At 34.8% G+C, this 20,666-nt stretch overlaps 2 protein-coding genes across 2 annotated transcripts; both read left to right on the top strand.

The window, feature by feature from the left end:
• The first annotated feature begins 1,710 nt into the window (after nucleotides 1–1,710).
• LOC125196167 (probable acyl-activating enzyme 16, chloroplastic) lies at nucleotides 1,711–15,309 on the top strand. Its single transcript, XM_048094566.1, has 18 exons — nucleotides 1,711–2,022; nucleotides 3,578–3,769; nucleotides 5,086–5,200; nucleotides 5,499–5,586; nucleotides 7,951–8,162; nucleotides 8,810–8,928; nucleotides 10,024–10,173; nucleotides 10,299–10,366; nucleotides 10,864–10,969; nucleotides 11,994–12,152; nucleotides 12,252–12,305; nucleotides 12,385–12,465; nucleotides 12,907–13,044; nucleotides 13,477–13,636; nucleotides 13,978–14,057; nucleotides 14,221–14,366; nucleotides 14,800–14,857; nucleotides 14,942–15,309. Exons 1-18 carry the CDS (start codon nucleotides 1,864–1,866, stop codon nucleotides 15,041–15,043), a joined length of 2,187 nt encoding a protein of 728 aa, XP_047950523.1. The 5' UTR covers nucleotides 1,711–1,863; the 3' UTR covers nucleotides 15,044–15,309.
• A 1,108-nt stretch (nucleotides 15,310–16,417) lies between these two features.
• On the top strand, nucleotides 16,418–20,231 carry LOC125192203 (protein S-acyltransferase 11-like). Its single transcript, XM_048089716.1, has 5 exons — nucleotides 16,418–16,598; nucleotides 17,475–17,724; nucleotides 18,354–18,652; nucleotides 19,115–19,609; nucleotides 19,781–20,231. The coding sequence occupies exons 1-4, from the start codon at nucleotides 16,581–16,583 to the stop codon at nucleotides 19,598–19,600; spliced, it is 1,053 nt and encodes a 350-aa protein (XP_047945673.1). The 5' UTR covers nucleotides 16,418–16,580; the 3' UTR covers nucleotides 19,601–19,609; nucleotides 19,781–20,231.
• Nucleotides 20,232–20,666: the final 435 nt, after the last annotated feature.

Consider the following 20,666-nt stretch of genomic DNA (forward strand, 5'->3'; position numbering starts at 1 on the left):
TAAGAAGGAGATATACGCGGCATTTGTAGAGAGCGTTCTTGCTTTGCCAGCGGTGAAGGCATTACATCAACGACCACATGGAAAATTACAACCATTAGAGATGCGGTGAAATGAGGCATAGCCATGGATTTTTGTGGCGGCCTTGCCAAGACCTAAAAGGGAACACCGCAATTTGGGTGATGTAAATCAGCACTTACGAGTGCATTCATGGTTGTTAACAGCTGGATGCGGTCGAAGAAATGGTCGAAGTCGTTCGACAAATTCGTGTGAGAATAAAGGAAGCCCAGGACAGACAAAAGTCATACGCTGACGTCCGACGAACTGACTTACAATTTCAAGTCGGTGATAAAGTTTTTCTTAAAGTGTCCCCGTCGAAAGGGATAACACGTTTTGGCGTTAAAGGAAAATTGAAACCACGTTTTATTGGGCCTTACGAAATTCTAGAAGGAATAGGACCCGTAGCCTATCGATTGGCGCTACCGCCAAGTCTTGGAAACGTGCACAACGTCTTTCACGTATCGCAGTTGTGAAAATATGTGTTTGATCCGAAGCACGTGATTCACTACGAAGAAGTCGCGTTGAATTCCGACTTGAGCTACGAAGAGAAACCCCAAATGATCTTGGACCGAAAGGTTCAGAACTTGAGAAATAAATCCATTGCTAGCGTGAAAGTACTATGGAGGAACCACGAATATGAAGAAGCCACGTGGGAGCTTGAAGACAAGATGATGGAACTGTACCCGGATCTTTTTCCATGAGGTACCAAATTTCGGGACGAAATTTCTTTTAAGGGTGGTGGAATGTAACGCCCCACTATAACCTGGCTCTGATACCAACAGATGGAACGCCGCATTTATTATACCCTAGATGGACGGGTCGCTGCATTTAAATTAAATAGTAAAAATTACGAAAATCATCGAAATATCTTAAAATGCTAATCCATGACAACAAACAACGAAAAAGTATCTACACAATTTTTATTTACCTAGACACATTCTCAAAAGTAAACATCTAATTTTACTCAATCATGTTTGTCATTTTGGACCTTTTATTGCTCCGTCCATCCACCAAATGTTGTCCATATTTTTGTCATTTCGATTCATTCACAAAATATTATCTATTTTACTTTTTTTCCTCATCTTAAGCGGGACGGAGGGAGTATATGTTTAAAAACTTTTCATATTTAGACTTTGTCTAATTTTAGGGTACAATCTAAATAATAGAATTAGTCTATTATTAGTCTATTTTTTTGGGACTAATGGAGTATAAATTCTACTACTTCAAACTTGAATAGCTCCGTTGCATAGTAGATAGTATAGTTGAAGAATGACACGAGATTTTAGGAGATTTTGTTTTGTGTGTTAGATGGAAATAGAAACTATTATATTTATATTAATGTGAGATAAACCTTTTTCTATAAAAAGGAAGTGTGAGATCTTTTATGGGATAAATTAAAAAGGAAAGTGGGATATGAATAAACAGAAGGATTAATGTATTTTAAAACCGCAAATTACAAAATGCTATCCGTTAATTAAGCCTTCTTTAAAGGGTTGCATTCATTATTTAACAAAAAGACAAAACATACTCGCTTAATCACATGGACTATTGAATTTGAGCTACCGCTATAAATAGTGAACTTAAAAAAGTGTCCACAATCGGTCATTAACTATTATAATTGTCAAAAAATGGAATATTGTATCCACCAAATCAGGAGACACTCTTCAATGCTGCATAATTTAATCGTCAAAAATTGGAATGATTAATTAACCGGAAATTTCAATGTCGTTTCTCTTACTTCTCCAATGCTGAAAATTCTCAGCGAGACATACTAAGAAATCTGGTTCTCTACTTTGAACTTTGAAGATGATTGCGAGCTCTTTCTCCGCACCAATTTCCTGCAATTTAAGGCTAGCTTCGAGTTACTCGCAATTTAACCAGCATAGGTTGATCAGCTGCCGGTTTTTCTTCGAGAGAGGTGGTAGATTCGTTAGCAGAAGTCAACGAGTTTACTGCGGGTCTCAGGTATTTTTCATGCGTGTGTGTGCGTGTCGCGATTTTCCTGCACTAGTTAAGAATTGTACTCCTATTTACTTGTTTGGTTGATGTTGTTTAGTTTCTGTTCAAGTGATCAGTCTGCTTAATTGGAACTTTTTGCTATTGGTTTTGGAACTGATGATTGTAGTTCCTCTTTTTGTCAATTTCATTATCAGTATCTTCTATTTCAGAATTGGCTGATAGATAGCAGTTTCTGTGCATTTTGTTTCACGTATGGAAGAGTTTCTATTGTTCCAGTGAAGAAATGTATAATGTCGAATCAAGTTGATTTGAGTAAAACTGAATTTGGTTGATTGTTCATGGATGCTCGGAGCTGAGAACATATAGATTGAAGTTGATGGATCATGGCTGCTTGGATTTAGGGCATATAAGATTGGTGTTGATCTGACAAGAGATACAAAAAGTACAGAGATGAATTTCATCACTTTGTGATGAGTATGTAGCAATGGAGTGAATTACAACAAGGAATGTATTTATCAATGTGATTTACAATTTAATAGAGGATAATGGAAGAGGGTAGAAGATCTAAAAGAAGCATCTCTTGCATTGTAATATAACTTTTCAAATTGACTATCAAAATTAGCTTCTGTAAATGAATAGGGTGTCAGTGGCATGGCATACACAATCCCTAGAAATTTCTCTATGATAAAATTGTAAATTGATTATCATATTGCAAGGTGGGGGGGGGGGGGTTAGAGTAGGAGATATGTCCATTATATATGTTCAACTAGTTTAAGTGGAGCTGTATGGATGGCTCAGCTGAAAATTTCTTACTTCTTAAGTATTTGTTGCGCAACACTCTGTTAAAGTACTCTTGAGGTTCATTGTCAGACTTGTGGTAATATAGAGAAAATATATGGGCTCGACCAAGGTGTTACAAGATCTGTGCTAAAAGTAACCTCACAAGAGTATTGTGATTTCAAGTTGTTAGTTACAAAAGCAACAAATGGTAGCGCATGCCTTTTGATATAGAAATCGAAGCGATGAGTTCACATAATCTATCATATCACACCAAAAAACATTGTAGTGAAAACTATAATATCATGCCTCTGAAAAGATGTATTGCATGGTTCAGATAAGCTTCTTTGATCAAGGACTTATATCTGCATCTTTCTCTTACCTTTATGATGACTTACTTATAAATTCACATTCAAAGCTGGTTGTTGGCGGGTATTAGCCTGTCGATAGTAAATAGCTGCATGACTTATAAAGTCTTTCTAGAAGACATTAACCTTGGTGTATTGTTTTGTCTAAAGCTGTCTTACAAACTTGCAAAGTACTATCAAGAAAAGATTTTTGATTTGATAAATGCAGAATAATATGAGAATTTTATGTGCTTGCTGCTGCTAGTCATTTCCACTTATGTGTTTAAAAAATATGTGTTAAATAAGATGCAGTGGAGCTTATCACAGTTTATCAGGCTATTTTTCTTCAATCACCATGATGTCTCAAAGTGGAAATTTCCACGGAAGACCGAGAAAAAATATTTTAACATCTTGATTCCTTTTCAATGATTTTGAAGATAAATGATGTGCGGATCAGAAAGTTTGCTCCTGTTTTGGAACGTGAAATAGCATCAGGAAATGGGATCTTACAATCTAATGAGTGGAAAACAGTTCCTGATATTTGGAGGACGTGTGCTGAAAAATTTGGTGATCGTGCAGCACTGGTGGATCACTATCATGACCCTCCAACAAATATGACTTATAAACAGGTTAGTTTGGGTCCTTATTTCTTAATTGTTTTTTCTCTTTCGATATTTCAGGTTTATGTAATTACATGTATCATGTGCTCCTTGAATAACTATGAAACGAACTTCCTTGTAGTGCTTCTAACTTTTCCATTATATCACTGAAGTGCTGGATTCGAGCCATTAGCCTTTACCGTGATGTACTTCACCATCAATCTATTAATTGAACTGCATCTACATTTATGCATCGGACATTAAGATTGTTCCCCAGCTACTTTTATTACTGATTTAAGTTTTAATTCATCAAACAGGCTGTTCTTTAATTGTATGCTGAGCAAATCGTAAATAATAAGGTGGTGCAGCTGACAGCTGTTAAGACTTCTTTGTTCGAAATGCATATTTGCGCTACGAATGTAACTTAGCTTTGTCTTGAAGTAGACATGTGCATGTTGTACTACTAAGAAAAGTCTAAAGTTCATTTTTGGTCCTCTACATATGACCATTTTTCTATTTAAATTCTAAACAATATGTTCGTGTCGCTCGGGTCTTGTACAACATGATTCGGGCCATTTTTTCCCATTTCAATTTATTCATATGTTGAGGACCAAAAAGATCAATTTAGTCAGTGCTAAGGACAGAAAAAACACCTATAATTTAAAAAATGACTGGATTCGAAACCAAAAATTCATCAAATTTTCGATGACATTGATGATACAATTGTAACAATCTTGATTTCAAAATGAACTAAAGACATTTATAATAAGGAATCATGCAGAAAAAAGGATGGATTGACGGAAAAGGAACACTTTTAGTGTAGAAAAGAATTTTCAGTTTAATTACCTGGAGTTTGCAATTCCGGAGGCAATGCCTCAAATAGGACCAGATCCTGCTTACTCCTCGCCGACGGCGAGGTTTGAAAGAATGCACCGATGATGTTTGATTTAATGCCTTTGAGAGGCATTGACATCGACGTTGATTGTGTTGATTCAGCTTAATAGTAATTTCTCCATTTTCTCTCTCCTGCAGTATTCTATCGTCGTCTTCATCTTCGTCCTCCGTCAACCAATCGTAGGGTAAAATTTGGTAATCTGTATATAACAGCTATGATGCTGTGAACTTGTAGAACACTTAAATAGGAATTGTCTAAATTGAATTTGATTTTTGTTGTTTAGTAGGGACAGATGTAAGAGTATGAGAAAGGTGCTAGATGTTTTACCTCTTTTGTGCTGCGAACAAATTAACATGATGCCTATGAGATCTAATTATAATGTGAGGAAATCTGGTTTCTTCGTGCTTTTTTGGACCAACTTCTTCTGAAGTATTTCCTTGATATATATCAGCTAGAGCAAGAAATTTTGAATTTCTGTGAAGGCTTAAGGGTCATTGGATTGAAAGCAGAGGAAAAGCTCGCCCTTTTTGCTGATAATTCATGCCGGTGGCTTGTTTCAGACCAAGGTATGCTGTTGAGAAACTCCATTTGGATGTGATGACCTGAAGAATGCTGGATTTTTCATAATCAAGCATGCAATGATTAAGAACTCCAGTTCTAATTTTGCATGACAATCTGATTGTGCTTCCATTAAAGATGACAGCAAACAATTTTTTCTCTATGTAAAATTGTAAATCAGATCAAGACTACTGGCTGTGTATTTCACTTCATATTTCAATGCATTGCAGCATATTTCATCTCATGGCATAATCTTATACTTCTTGACTCAATCACTCTTTTTGTAATATGTTAAGTTAACCTCAGGTATTATGGCCACTGGAGCAATCAATGTTGTCAGAGGTACAAGGTCATCCGTTGAAGAGCTTTTGCAGATATACAACCACTCTGATAGGTGAAAAAATCATTTAAAGGATTTGATCTTCTATTTTCCATGACATCTAAACTAGCCAAAAAGACTTTAATTGAACTGTATAATTGGGAGATCTTTTTTTTCTGATGCCGAATCGCTCTTGAGAATGACCAAAACATATGAGTGAAACGAAACCAACCGATAGAGAAACTCAAGTTTCTAACTCTTGTTTATTAAATTTTCCATTAACCTACCATTAACACTAAAAATAAAGCCTTCAATATAGGCAACAAAAAATCCTAATACTAATTGGAAACGAGAAGATAAACTCAACTTCTAATCCTATTTGGAAACGAATGCAAATAAATTCAATCTCTTTTAAGGGGATAGAACTTGACACGAACAAAAAGTAATTAACATTAAATTCAAAACTAGAAAACAACTAAAAGATAAACTCCTACTGCAAGTCTTCATCTTTATCACAAGAGGGCTCACACATGCATCAATTTCTTTTTATCTTCTATTTTGGTATATTTAGTTATTTGGTTGATATAGTTATTATAAAACTCAGTTATTTAATACAGCTCATTAATCATAGAAAAGAGAGGGACTGCCTGATGAAAAAATCTGAAAAAATACCAATTGTAGGGGTGACTGACCACCTCAGATGCTTTCACAAATAATGAATTTGACAAAAACAATTAAGGCAAATTCAAATCATATGGTAGTTGTCAGCAACCCAGGCAAAACATGGAAAATGACTATTTTGTATATCAATTTTGTCGATGGAGGTCTCTAGATTTTAATACTACATCCGTCCAACGGAAAATAATCTTGTTTTTCCATTTTGGGCCGTCTACCAAATTAGTCTCTATTTATTTCTAGTCATTGTTTTCTCTCTGATGTGGGTCCCATTTTCCACTAATAGTACTTCAACTACTTTTTCTTTCTATTTCTCTCTTACTCTATCAAATTTGCATTAAAACCCGTGACGCCACACAAAACTACTTTTGCTTTCTGTCTCTCTCTTACTTTTATCAGTTTTACATTAAACCCATGCTGTCCACAACCAAGACTACTTTTTGTGTACTGTGGTAGTACTTGAAATGAAATGATAGTACTATTTGAAATCCCTTGGAAATTTATCACATGATTTTACCTGATTTTCTTTCTTCAATAGAGGAGGGAGTGATGTGGGGATTTTGAAAAAATATTTGGGTTGGGAACTGTTTTTCTGTAAAATCTCATATCTGTTCATATTGGGGGATTTCATCTTCATAATGATCCTATGATTTTTTGGCTATTCCAATTCCAAACCTTCACGTGAGTCCTCTTTAGTCTTTTTAATTGGACTTGCAATTTTATGAAATTTTAGAGAATCCAAAATTAGTGGTTTTTCTCTGTACTAGGTCAGGTGGAGGAGTTAGATTGAGGCAAGACTTGAGGATGTTAAAAGGTGTGTTTAGGGTGAGGTGTTTTCTTGTCAAGCTAGTTTACATTTTTTTTACCCTTAGGGATCCAAATTTCCTTCCCATTGTTTAAAGATGTTTGGAAAGCCCCTAGCATAGGAAGGCTCGGTTGTTTTTATTGTTGATGGTTTTAGGTTAAACTCCCCGCTTCCCGAACACTCTGTTGTGCCCAAAATTGGTGTATATGGTGCAGCTGTGGTGCAGAAGACTTGGACCTCATCATTTGCAGTGCCCCTTTTAGTTTAATTTATGGTATAGGATGCTAAATGAATCCTGATTATTATGATTCAAGCCATCCTCTGCTTGTTTTTTTCCTTTAATTTGAGCTAGTAGCTGTATAAGCAAAAATGGTCAAGTTTTATTATGGAATTTATTCGTTAAGCAATGTGCTGGTAGCTTATTTTTAAAAAGGCTATAATCCAAAATTGGTCCTCTACATCTGCCCGGAAAAACTTTTTGATCCTACACATTAAGTGTGATAGCTTCTGGTCCCAAACAGGAGGCTATCACACTGAAGATGGAGGACCAAAAAAATTTTAGGGAGCAAATGCAGAGGACCACTTTTGAACTTTAGTCTTTAAAATAACTGAAGCTTCCTTATATTCGAATATGTTAAAGTTAAATCATTGTGCTGTATTATGACTTATTCCTTCTGGGACCACTCATAACATTGTTCAGTTCTAATATCATTAATGATGTTTCTTTGGTTCTTATCAAAGTAACAACAATAATTTTGGACGGGGCTCTGCTTGGTGTGCATTCTGGTTTTCAAATGGCTATATTCATTTGGAAATGATACGTCTCTAATATCATATGCCAAAAATTACTTTTGCTTTAATTTGTCTGGTATCACGTATTAGTAGATGTTACATCACTATCCATTGGACATGACGTCTTTTCTTGAGTTAAACTCTGGCCTTTTGTTTGTTAAATGCAGTGTTGCTCTTGTGGTGGATAATCCTGAAATGTATAAACGGATTTCAGAGGCCTTCCACTCCCGAGCCACTTTAAGGTTTATCATTTTGCTTTGGGGAGAGAAGACAAACATAATCAGTGAAGCTGCACCGGATGTTCCTATATATACTTATCAGGAGATAATAGATAAGGGTTGTCAAAGTCGTGAAGCTTTACGCCATTCTGGAGATGCTAGTAAGCCTGTTTTATCTGCCATTACATAATCCTAATTAATTTATATTTTCCCTGATATTTCCTTGGTAGAATGTAACCAGAAGTTAAGTTTACTGTTTTATGAAAAGCATTAATATGTGATAAATTTTCTTTTTCATTGTTCTGCAAATAAGCTATGTCAACATGGATTAAATTGGTCTGCATTTATATACAACTGTTCTTGACGCGGGAAATAGTTCCTTTTTACATGTAAACATAAATTAACCATACGGTACATCAAATTTGTACAAATAAATTATTGTGTAATGCAGAAAAGTATAGAGACAAGTATGGAAAAGTATACAGTATATTCCATGGGGAGTAGAAAACGAGGGTTACAACTAGGTTAATCTAAAGTTCCAAACCTAAAATAACAACAGATACACAAGGAAACCTAGATACAAAAATATAATCTACAAACCAATGCTACGTTGGTCTTCAATTATCTATCTTTGTATCCCAAAAAGAAATGTTTGTACTTCCCCTGTTTGTGAAGGCCAGGGGATGTCATGAGATTGGAAGAAGTTGATTCAGGATTTAGTATGTGAATTTATTGCTTACTTCTACTGTCCTGAGTTTTGATTTACACTACCCAAATATAGTTGCTGATTTGGGACCATTGGTTTCAGGGATAAAATTTACTTATGAAACTATAAGGTCTGATGATATTGCTACACTTATATATACAAGTGGGACAACTGGGAATCCTAAAGGTGTTATGCTTACGCACAATAATCTGTTGCACCAGGTAGGCTGCTTTGTTGTCTATTAACTTTCTGTCAGCTAATAGATATCTTTATGTGGTTAAAGTATTTCTGGTTATCCTTCTAGTTTCATGAAAGGTGCCATAAACTGGACCCAGTATGCTTCAACAGACCATGCAAGTAAATTTCAAAGTCAAAACTGTTTCGGAACTTAAGTTCAGCCAAAGATGGGTTTAGTATATTCATAGTGAATCAGGAATTAGCCATGTCAATCACCAATAAAGAAATATGTTAGTTACCGTTCTGCTAAACAGGCTTCTATTAAATTGGAGAAAACTATTTCTGCTACTTGGGAACAGCAAACAGATTAGAGACAGACCATAATGTTATTCGTTCTTATGTATTATAACACAGTTTTCTCTAGTCAAATATGCCCCACTCCGTTTCCTAATAACAAAATCAAGTCGGTTTAGCAGTAATAAATTTTAGGGTTGATTCCTAAAAAAGAACCCATAAATGATGTGTATTTTTTTGACAATTCCCTAGTTTCTCAAACATATATCTTGGCAACATGGAAAAAGCGTGCCCAGGTCACTTGTTCAGTTGAAATTTTTTGGATGTCTATTTTACTACAGGTTGAAGGATGATAATATTATTGCAAGATGTAAATAAGGTTACAGTTATTGAGTTTATTTGAGCAATAAACCATGATTTTAATGTAATTCCGGTGATGATCATCTATCTTGAAATGGGCACATTAATATTTCCGCTCTACTATGTGGCAGTGCCTTGTTAGTTGGCATATGTAGAGTTCCATTTCTCAATTAGAATTAATTATTTTTACATGTGATTATTGTACACCTTGTACCTTGACATTGATGGACATAAGCTCTAAGTCTTTGAAAAACTTGTTGATCGCACTTTTGTTATTTTTCTGCTTCATCACAATTGTGGTATATAGAGTGAACTAGAGGATATGACATCAAGTAATATATCATACAAACTAAATGATTTCAGGTTTCGGATGTTTTGTCGTTCAGTTTGATGTTCTCATTTTCTGTATCTGGTTCTTACTAAGATTCCGGAGTTTTTTTTCCCAAATCATACCATCTGATGAGATATTTGATTGTGCTACATAGATTGGAAGCTTCTGGGACATTCTGCCAGCTGTTCCTGGGGATAGATTTCTGAGCATGCTGCCACCTTGGCATGCATATGAACGAGCTGCTGAGTATTTCATATTTACTCTTGGAATTGAACAAGTATATACTACAGTCAAGAACCTAAAGGTATGTAATTTACCCTTCATTTCACCAAATGCTATAGAAATATCATGTGGCCATTTGCTGATTACGTCAGGTTAACTATACATCTATTTTCTTAAGCGAATAATTTGATATTTTATTTTTTGCAGGACGATTTGTACCGTTATCAACCTCATTATGTAATTTCTGTTCCCTTGGTATATGAAACACTTTACAGGTGAATCCTACCACACAATTTTTTTCTTTTCCGATGAGTTTATCTAGTATTTTACTTATTCAAGTTGTCATAAGCCCATGCTAAATCCAAGTTGTCATAATTGAAGATGTACATTCTGAGTTTCTTGAAGCATTTGACTTTGAGAAAATCTACTAAAAATGGTGATATGGATTTGCCTCCATGTCTTGTTTTTGTCAGTATCCTCTGTTGATATCTGTCTTAACTCCTAAGTAGATGTTTTCACTTTGGTTTGTGATCCTGATGAATAATCATTAGCTAATTTGGAATTTCCTATTCAACTTGGTACTTGTTGCATAATATTTTTCACTACCAAATAAGATTCTGGTAAGCATAAATGAGGGGAAATCTGAAAATGTTCAGGTTAAACTAGGACTATTAACCAATTTTTCTATAATAATGCTGCATTTTTCCAACCGTCTGCCAATGAATCCCACTCTTTTACATAGATGATCAATCTTTGCTTTCATATACTGCAGTGCAATCCAGAAGCAGATCAGAACAAGTTCTGTTGTACGTAAAGTTGTTGCTCTTTTATTCCTGAAGATCAGTTTCACATACATGGAGGCAAGAAGAATTTATGAGGTATCTTAAACTGGTATTACTTTTCATAACTTGTTGCAAGTATGTCAATGATAACTCATTTTGGTACACATAATTTGGGAATCTATTTCAGCTGCTCGATCTGATATTCTTAATTCAGCCGACTGTGTTGCTACAAATCATGTGTGATGTGTATTGCTTACTTTTGTTTAAATTTTTCTTAGAATTGTTAATGTGCATATTAGATCTTATAAGATTAATGTGATTATCAAATATGATAACTACTTGTTTTCAGATTCTTATTCTTTCCCCACCTTAAGGTCTACATCTGAAACTGCAATATTGTCTGATAGCTGACATACAAATTGATAGTAGCTATGTTCTGTTGAAGCAAAAGATCTTAAACTGAAGTTTTTGCTATCTTCGCAATGTTCTCATATGCGTCTTCCATCATTTAGCTTAAGATATGACCAAACATATGATTTGTTTTCTGATTTAAACATTAGTTGTTTAAGCTTGTGTTTTCGACCGCTATTAATTTTTTATTTAATCTCCACGTACCTCTTTTTTCTCAAGTTAATCTGCAATATCTGTTTTCAGCGCAAATTAAGCATGTATTATGTGCCTTATAAGTGGGTGATATAATGCTTTAAAACATATAGGCTTCTAATGCTGATATACTGGTCTTTCACTTTCCTATGATACCTGCTCAAAAAAGTAATGTTAGCTTGGATGAAGGGAATACTCTATGATGGTTTATTTTCATGTCCATTTCCTCCATATTACTTAATTCCAGCTGATAACTTCTTATCAAATCACTACCCCAATAAAATCCCTTATTGTTCTGCAAAATGTGTTTATTCATTGAAATTGTTCTATTGCTATTGTTGTTACTCGATTTGTATTTTGTGCTGTTACAAATGTTCTGAGAGATTCTGTTTCTTTTTTTGTTTTGGAGTTGTCAGGGGTTCTGTTACTTGATAAAGTATGTTGAATAATTTTCTGATTTGTAGTGCTGCATTCTGATTATCAGTTCTGCACTATTTTGTTTGTTGTCTGTTCCTAGGGGAAATGTCTGACCAGAAATCTTGAACAACCTTCCCACGTTTCTGCAGTGTTTGACTGGTTATGGGCAAGGATCATTGCTTTAATATTGTGGCCACTACATACATTAGCAAAGAAAATTGTCTACAGTAAGATTCATTCCGCGATTGGAATTTCAAAGGTTTGTGTTTCATATATGACTTTGTAGACCTTTTCTCTAACATGTCATCAAAAAGGATACCATCAAATTCCATTTTTATAAGAACTTCAACATTGGCAGGCTGGCATAAGTGGAGGCGGCAGCTTGCCCCCACATGTTGACAAGTTCTTTGAGGTGAGATGTGTTTGTTGTTTAGTCAACGATACCATGGATCTGGATCAGATTTTAAATTCGCTTAGTTTTATTGAGCCAGGCAATTGGAGTAACAGTTCAAAATGGATATGGCCTAACAGAAGCATCACCTGTTGTAGCAGCTCGAAGACCAAACTGTAACGTAAGCAACATGATTCTTGCACTAGAAGCAGGTGGAATTTAGAATTGCTAAATCATTATAAAATGATGAAGTTCAACCTTTTTTGTTTCATTATTCTGTGAAGTGATTTAAAATAAGGTTGCCACTGGAGTGGAGGCCGTTCCATTTAGTATACTTCTTTCTGTGACCAAACCTTTTTTATTTCATTATTTAGTACTCTGTATTACTTCTTCCTGTGTGACACCATATATGTTTCTCATCCTTTGACCCTACTCTTTCCCCTGATTTACTGTATAAACAAATGAACTGTTAAGACTCTTGTTGATTTAGTTTTGAACTACCATATTTGTTCTCTCTTGGATTTGCAGTAGTATAATTCAATTTTCTACATTTTTACAATATGCTTATATATTTTCTTGCATGGCATATTTCTTGACAATGTCACAGCCTTAATGTTTAAAGGTTCTAGGATCAATCGGACATCCTCTTAAACAAACAGAAATAGAAGTTTTTGATCCTGAAACGGATGTCATTCTCCCTAATGGATCAAAAGGCATTGTCAAAGTAAGGGGCCCGCAAGTGATGAAGGGTTATTATAAGGTACATGTCAATGTCTGCTCTCGAACAATTTAAGCTTAACCTCCCAATAATGTGGTCAGTAAATAGGTTTTGAGTTTTGACAAAGGCTGAAACGAGCAGATCTTTTGTCTTAAACATATACTCCCTCTGTCCCATTAAAAATGAAACATTTTTCTTTTTGGGTTGTCTTGTTAAAAGTGAAACGTTTCCTAAAAGGGAAACAACACCATCTCTACTTTTCCTCTATCTTACTTTACTCTCTTATCATTAACTAACAAAACAACAGCACATAAAATCTCACGACGAAAACCAAATAGTATTTCATATTTATTGGGACGGAGGGAGTATATAAGATATATCTACAGATTTTAGTGTTATTCAGTTCGTTGTCTAATACTTGAGTGAAATAGAATATTAGTTTAACTAGTGAATTTCTTTGATGTTCGATATCAGAATCCCTCAGCGACAAAACAAGCTATAGACGACGACGGCTGGCTTAATACTGGGGATATTGGCTGGATTTGTCCTCCTCATTCTATAGGTCGGAGTCGTCGATCTAGTGGTGTTATTGTTCTAGAAGGACGTGCAAAAGATACAATAGTCCTTTTGACAGGTAAACAGTAAAATTTTGAAGGTTGAATCTGTTTTGCCTTCAGTCGACGTGCTTCATTGAAATTAAACTGCAGTGAAATGAAGTATACCATATCCAGAAAACAGGAAGAAACATTGCTCAAACAAGTTTGACTTGTAGGAGTAATTAGATAAAAATCCAACCCTTCCTTGTTTCCAAAACGTATGTGCTAGTTATGTGTCAGTTTGCACAGCCTTAATTTTCACTGATCTTACATCAGAATTGAAACTCTTCACTATTCCTTCTGAACATTCTAATCGTTTAACACTTACATAGTTCATAACTTCATATTCATTCAAACTCATAAGTAGTGGTTGTGGCAGGTGAGAATGTGGAGCCGTCGGAGATTGAGGAAGCTGCTATGAGAAGTAACCTTATTCAACAGATTGTCGTCATTGGCCAGGTGACAACAATAATTTCATACAGATAGGATATCTAATCCATTCATTCCCTCTTGATCAAACATAAATAATCGTGCAAATGGGATTTGTATCTAAGAACATTATAACTCGGCAAACAAATAGGATTTGTATTCAAGAACTTCATATGGTATCGATGTTGTGTAGGATCGACGACGACTTGGAGCTATCATTGTCCCTAACAAAGAAGAAACCCTATCACAAGCTAAAAAGCTGGCTATAGTAGAAGCTGATGCAGTAGAGCTTAGCAAGATGCAACAGATTAATCTACTGCACGAGGAGTTGAGAAAATGGTGAGAAAATTGATTCAGCAAAGTTTTTATTTCATTTTGGGTACCAGTTTTTTTAGAATGATTCTCTTTTGATCACATCTCTATATCCAAAGTATAAGATATTTTTTCGTATTTTGTAAAAGTAATATTTTCTGCTCAAACAGCCTTGGACTCTGTTTAAACTATAATTTAAAAGAAAATAGTTATCTACAGTTTCACTTTTCCACACAACTGAAAGGGTTGCTTGTATGGCCCTAACTTTGGAGGATAGATTAGAACACACTTGATGGATTCTATGAAGGATTACATGATCAAGCAGTCCATAATTGTTCGTTCTATCAAATATGGAGTGGATTAGGCTACATTGTTTTGTCTATCTAAACTGTCTAAGTAAAACACCCCCTAATAGTGTGAAATTGAATCATGCAAGTATGTAATGTTGCTTTTCTTGCAGGACCTTGGACTGTTCGTTCCAAGTTGGACCAATCCTGGTGGTTGATGATCCGTTCACGGTAAAACTTGCATCAGTATCAAGATTTAAATCTACCGTTGAATGCATTATTGATCATAGCTTGTTACTTCTGGCTCCATTGCAGATTGATAGTGGTTTAATGACTCCTACGATGAAAATTCGAAGAGATCGAGTAGTGTCTTTGTACCAAGAGCAGATAGACAACTTGTACAAAGGAATTGCCTAAAAGAATTGGATTTTGCTATATACTTATAGCTGTGTGTGTGTGTGTGTGTGTATGTGTGATAGAGTGAGAGAGACAGAGACTTCTTCAGCCTTCTGGACTGGTCTAAGAGGGAAGAAGCTTACAGCCATGATCAGAGAAATTTGTAACAAATAAAATATATGCTTCTGCTTCAAACTGACAAAGTATGTTGTGAGTTTGTCATAGTTAAGAACATTCTCCAAAATAACTGGAGTTGCTAATAAAATGTTGTGATGCATCTGCTGCAATATTTTCGACTCTGATACATACTTATGTAATTTTGAGACACAAGACCTAGTCATAAACTAAATAATACTCCCCTCCATCCCATTACAACATTTAGTCTCTCTACTTTATTATTTTCTTCAACTTTATTATTTTTCCACCTCTCTACTTTATAATTTCTCCTACTTTATTCTTTCCCCTACTTTATTATCTCCCCATTTAATTCATCTCTTTTACTTGGTAGGAATATTACTTTGCTTTTATATCACTCCTACTATAGTACTCTATAATATTTAGCATGCATATGAGTTTTATGTTGTTTTTATAAATTGGTTGTATAAATCATCCTTCTACGAATGATGTTGTTTTAAGTATTACTATTTTTATTATTATTACTAATGAATCGTATAGCCAAATTGATATCTCATGTAAGAAGCTCCATAAAACTGAAGACTACTAAAGCTCCATGTAATTTTAAATTATTAATTATAAATACTTTAATATTTCAATAATTAAAAATCTTTATTTAACTATTATGTCTATTATTTAATCCAGTTTTTATGTTAGTAGTTGACTGAACTTAGTTGATTTTTTTGATTATTTTAAACATATGACGATTAGTCTTATTAACCTATTAAAATTTTAAGTACTATTTTATAAAGAATCATAATCTTCAAAATATTACTCCCTCCATCCCACATTTAGAGTCACATTTAATTATGACACGGGTTTTAAGGAATTTGTGGAGTGTATAATTAATGAAGTGAGATGGTGGAGTGTTTAATAAATGAAGTGAGATGGTGGAGTGTGTAATAAATGAAATGAGATAGTTGAAAGTAGATCCCTTTTTGACTTTTTAGTTTTTTTTTTGACTTATTTTAATATAGATAATGACATTTTGATGTAATTTTGATGAACAAAAGGGTAATATTATATGATCAAATATGGAAAATTCTAAATGTGATTCTGAAACTGGGACAGACTTTTATGGCAAAATACGACTTTAAAACTGGGACGAAGGGAGTACTATTTTTCTTAAGAACAAACATTCCAATAATATATTCAAAATGCCAATTGTATTTATCATGACCTGCACAATTTACAATTTGTATTTCAGTCACAAAATTAAAAATTCAAACACCCTTAATTTTCACTATTGTTTGAACTTTGAATCCTCAACAGACTAAAAGTCGTCGGAGCTCTCTCCCGAATTCGTAATCAAACCCTTCACGTCTATCGCTGCGGATTTTGGCTGCCTCGAGCTTTGATCCCACGGAATAAGACGTCGCAACTGATGATATCTTCTTCGAAGGTCCGTCCAATTTTCACGAATTGATCATTTTCATGGTTACGAAGAGCTATTTATTTCTGTATTGCCAGTGCCTGATGAAATTAAGTTATGTTTCAATTTGAAATGCGTAAATTTTCAATCTGAATCGGAAATTTGTCATGTATATATTGTTCCGAAAGAAGTGATTTTCGCTGAGGGGCTAATGCTGTCCCTAATTGAAATCTTCGTTATGAATAACATCTAGCAATCTTCATGCCTGGTTATTCGTGATCGTTTTAGGATGTTAATATGCTTAATCGTTTGAATTGAATTCTAATTCTTATTAGAGTTCCCTTTTTTCGTGCTTCGAAAATATAACGGATTTGCAGTATATTTACGTGTTGACTTAATATTTTGGTTTTGCTTTTATGTTTAGTTCATGATAATTCATTTCTGGATTTTGATGTATATCACTTATCTGCTGGTTAGTTTTACTGTTACGCAATTTAGTCTTTCATAGGGGAATAAATATGAGGATATATAGTAGCTTTCTCATGTTATGTCATGTAACGTGCTTGCTTAACCATTACAGGCCTCTTTTCTCATGCTAATTGAAGAAGAATGAGAAAGAAAATTTGAGTACTTTAGTTTATATGTTGTGTTGATTCCCCAATCCAACAATGCTTTTGTTGATGGAAAAAAAGAAAATTCTGTTTTATAGACGATTGGGCTTCAAATTGTATTTTTATTTTTGTTTCGTTTGAGCAAATGAATTAAAGTCTGCTCTAAAGTTTTTTGGATATTCTAGGGCATTATTGTGACTTGTCATATCATTTACTCAAGATACACAACTGTCAGCACCCTCAAATACTAGATATCCTCCCGCCTAGACTCACGGTTGCTAGTGCTGAAATGCAGGAGGAAGATCAACCCACATCTACTAATGAGGACCGTGATCAATCCACATCTGCCAATGAGGACCGTGAAACAAATTGTTGGGGTTGTGGGCTTCGTGTTAGCGTTGCTGCTTATGCATCAGCTTTCAAATGCGGCTGGTGTGGAGCTATAACTAAGGAACATGTGGTGAAAAGTGATAACATCCGATTGAGACGCTGCCTCGACCGTTTTTTTGTTACCATTGTCATTTCATTCATGCTATTCTTTATATGTAAGCATGGATATATCTTGATTAATATCATTAAAGCCTTCAACCTTCCCACCCCAAGTTGCTAAATGCTCTTAAGTCTTATATATTGGTTACTGTATTTAGAGTTGCTGAACAATTTATCCACTATCACGGACGTTAACATCCTATGCATTATTTATCTGTTGCCCCACACAACAAGTGAAAATTTAATTGCATGCCCTAGCTGGTATTGTGGACAGTTTGAAGCTATCTAATTAGCTGTTTTCCGTATTTACGCATGTCGACAATCTGGCACATGACTCCTTAATAAACGGCATGGATGTTACCTTGAAAACTTTATTACTTGGAAGCATTTCCTGATGTTGCACCCGTGCAACTGTATGTGCATTGTTTCATTTGGAACATAATATTTTCCATTTTTGGATGTCTCTTGAAGTTTTGACTATTAGCTGAGATTAATTTTATTTAAGAGTATGATTTTCAGACAGAAAGAAGTAATAAAGTCTCAATCATAAGTTAGTGTTTTGTCTGATGAATTGATTGTTTCATGCATCTAATGCTGACTATATAATCTATTTTAGGCTGTGAACAAGTTTTTTGTTCTTGATTTTTGGATTGTAATTCTGTATTTAATGATATTGGTGATACAGGTGCTGGTGTTTGGGCTGTTTATCCTATCATCTTCTCTGTTAGTTACTTCCGTGGTGTGTTTCACTTGGCCATTATAGCGATATTGTCTATATGTACTTTATCGTCATTTTGCCTCTCGGCATTTCAACCTGCTGGTATTCCACCACTGATAATCTGGGGTAGCTTTCCAGCAGTGGGGCAAGGTGGACTAGACAATTATACCTTCTGCCATTATTGCTCAAAGCCAAAATCACCTATGGCGCACCATTGCCGTTCGTGTGGGACGTGTGTATTGGACATGGATCATCATTGCCCTTTTGTAAGTTCTTGCATGGGTTACAGGATTAGTATCATTTGGATCTCATGCTGCAACAACATATGTTTTCCGTAATCAGTTTCATATATTGAGTGGCAACTGTCAAGAGAACTCCAACTTAAGAAGTGTTAACTGATTGCTTTTACTCCTGCTCATAATATCATTTTCGTGTATGAAGTTTGGATTTGGTCTGATTGTCTGAAGACATTGAGAATAAACCAAACATCTTGGGATGCCACAGGACATATCTGTTGTAATCTATTTAAACTTTGAAGTTATGTGACCATCTGTTCATTGAGCAAATTTTGAAGTTTACATATAATGCAATACGATGTATTGCTCCTCTGCCTGGGATACTTTAGTGAAATTATTTTGGAAATGAGCTTCACAGATACATTTTTTTTTCTTTTTATGATTTTTTATTTATTTATATGCATAATCAACAATTTCGTCGACTTTATGCAGATTGGGAACTGTGTTGGTGCTGCAAATCATCGGTGTTTTATCCTCTTTCTTTTATCAACAGTCATAAGTACATTTTATGTTACTATTATGACTTCCTATTCTGCACTTCAAATCTGGCCGCATCCGGAGAATGAACCTGTGATCCGGTTGAGTGGATATGCTAACCCCGAGTTAATGTTTGGAGTTTGGAAAAAGACAATTTTGGCCTTCTTGAGTGCAGCAGTGTTTCTGCCTGTGAGAGGACTTGTTCTAGTTTATCTATTTCTTTCTAGTTTGTCAGTGAGCATTGGTTTGAGTGTGCTGTTGTGGCAGCAGCTTAGTTACATATATGTTGGAAAGACTTACTTGAGTCATCTAAGAGCAGTAGACAGTGAAGAAGTGATGGAAAGAGATTGCCAAAATCTTGCAAGATTTTTTGGCTGCCCATCTACGACAACAGCATATTTGCCAAGTTATTGGAAGTCACGGAAAGCTCATACGAAGTGAAGCTGAGAGGTAGGCTAGTTTTCCTTTACATTAATATTCTTGAATTTTCAACTCAGTTTCCTTTACTTTGATTATGCATGAAAATGATTATATTTTTTGTGCTTAATCTGATTGAAGATCATTTACATATTGCTTGAAGTCCTTTCTGCTGCTTATTTAGTTTCTGGTATTTTTTTATAGGTTGGAGAAAAAGTGTTGGTAACTCTCTATATCTCATTCTGCTCTCCACACCCAAGATTAATTTAATCAGTATATGTCCAACTCTCAAACTCAATAATTGCAACTGAGTTTGGGCGACGAGAACAAAACATCTCTTGTGCTCTCTTCAAACGCGTGCTTCATTACTTCTTCTGTGTTCGGTGATCAACAGCTGAGACAAAATCCTGACTGCATACTACTTCATTTCGGTATGAAGGCTTCCATCTCTCTGTGTGTGTCTGTCTGTCTGTCTGTTTTGTGATAAGATACTACAGAGCTCATTGCAAAACAATGTACTAAATGGTTGAGCAAACTTGTGTTTCAGCTTATGTTAACTGTAATTCCACCATACACCCCTATTTGTTAGGCAGGAAAGCAAACTTGTGTCTCAGTTTCTTCCTTGCGGTTCTTTATAGTATTGGATTGTTTACAAGTTTCTGTTTTATGCTCAGTAAAATTTTGTTTCAAATAGCCTTACATATTATCATATCCCCATCATGAGACGAGAATGGCCAAAATTCTCCAAATTATCAGTGAAAATAAATTCAATGAATAAAATAAAAACCCTGTATCGAGATGACAACAATTGAGCGGAAATCCTACATTGGATACGAGAAAAAGAATTCTCGAATTTTATAGCTCTTATTTTTTCTCTCTTTAGCCTTTAGGTATGATGACACACATTTACACCTAATAATTGGAAATCAGTATATATTCAAAAAAAATTTATGATTAAATTAGAAAACAAATTTCATTATCAGAAATCAGATTACTTTTTAGGAGCCTAATCTTTTCAAACTGACAAGGCCAGTGTTGTGCTTTGTTGTGAATCAGTATTCATATCACAATAGTTTCTACGAATTCAATT

Source organism: Salvia hispanica, chromosome 6, assembly GCF_023119035.1.
Source record: "Salvia hispanica cultivar TCC Black 2014 chromosome 6, UniMelb_Shisp_WGS_1.0, whole genome shotgun sequence".
In the NCBI taxonomy this organism is placed as follows: Eukaryota; Viridiplantae; Streptophyta; class Magnoliopsida; order Lamiales; family Lamiaceae; genus Salvia; species Salvia hispanica.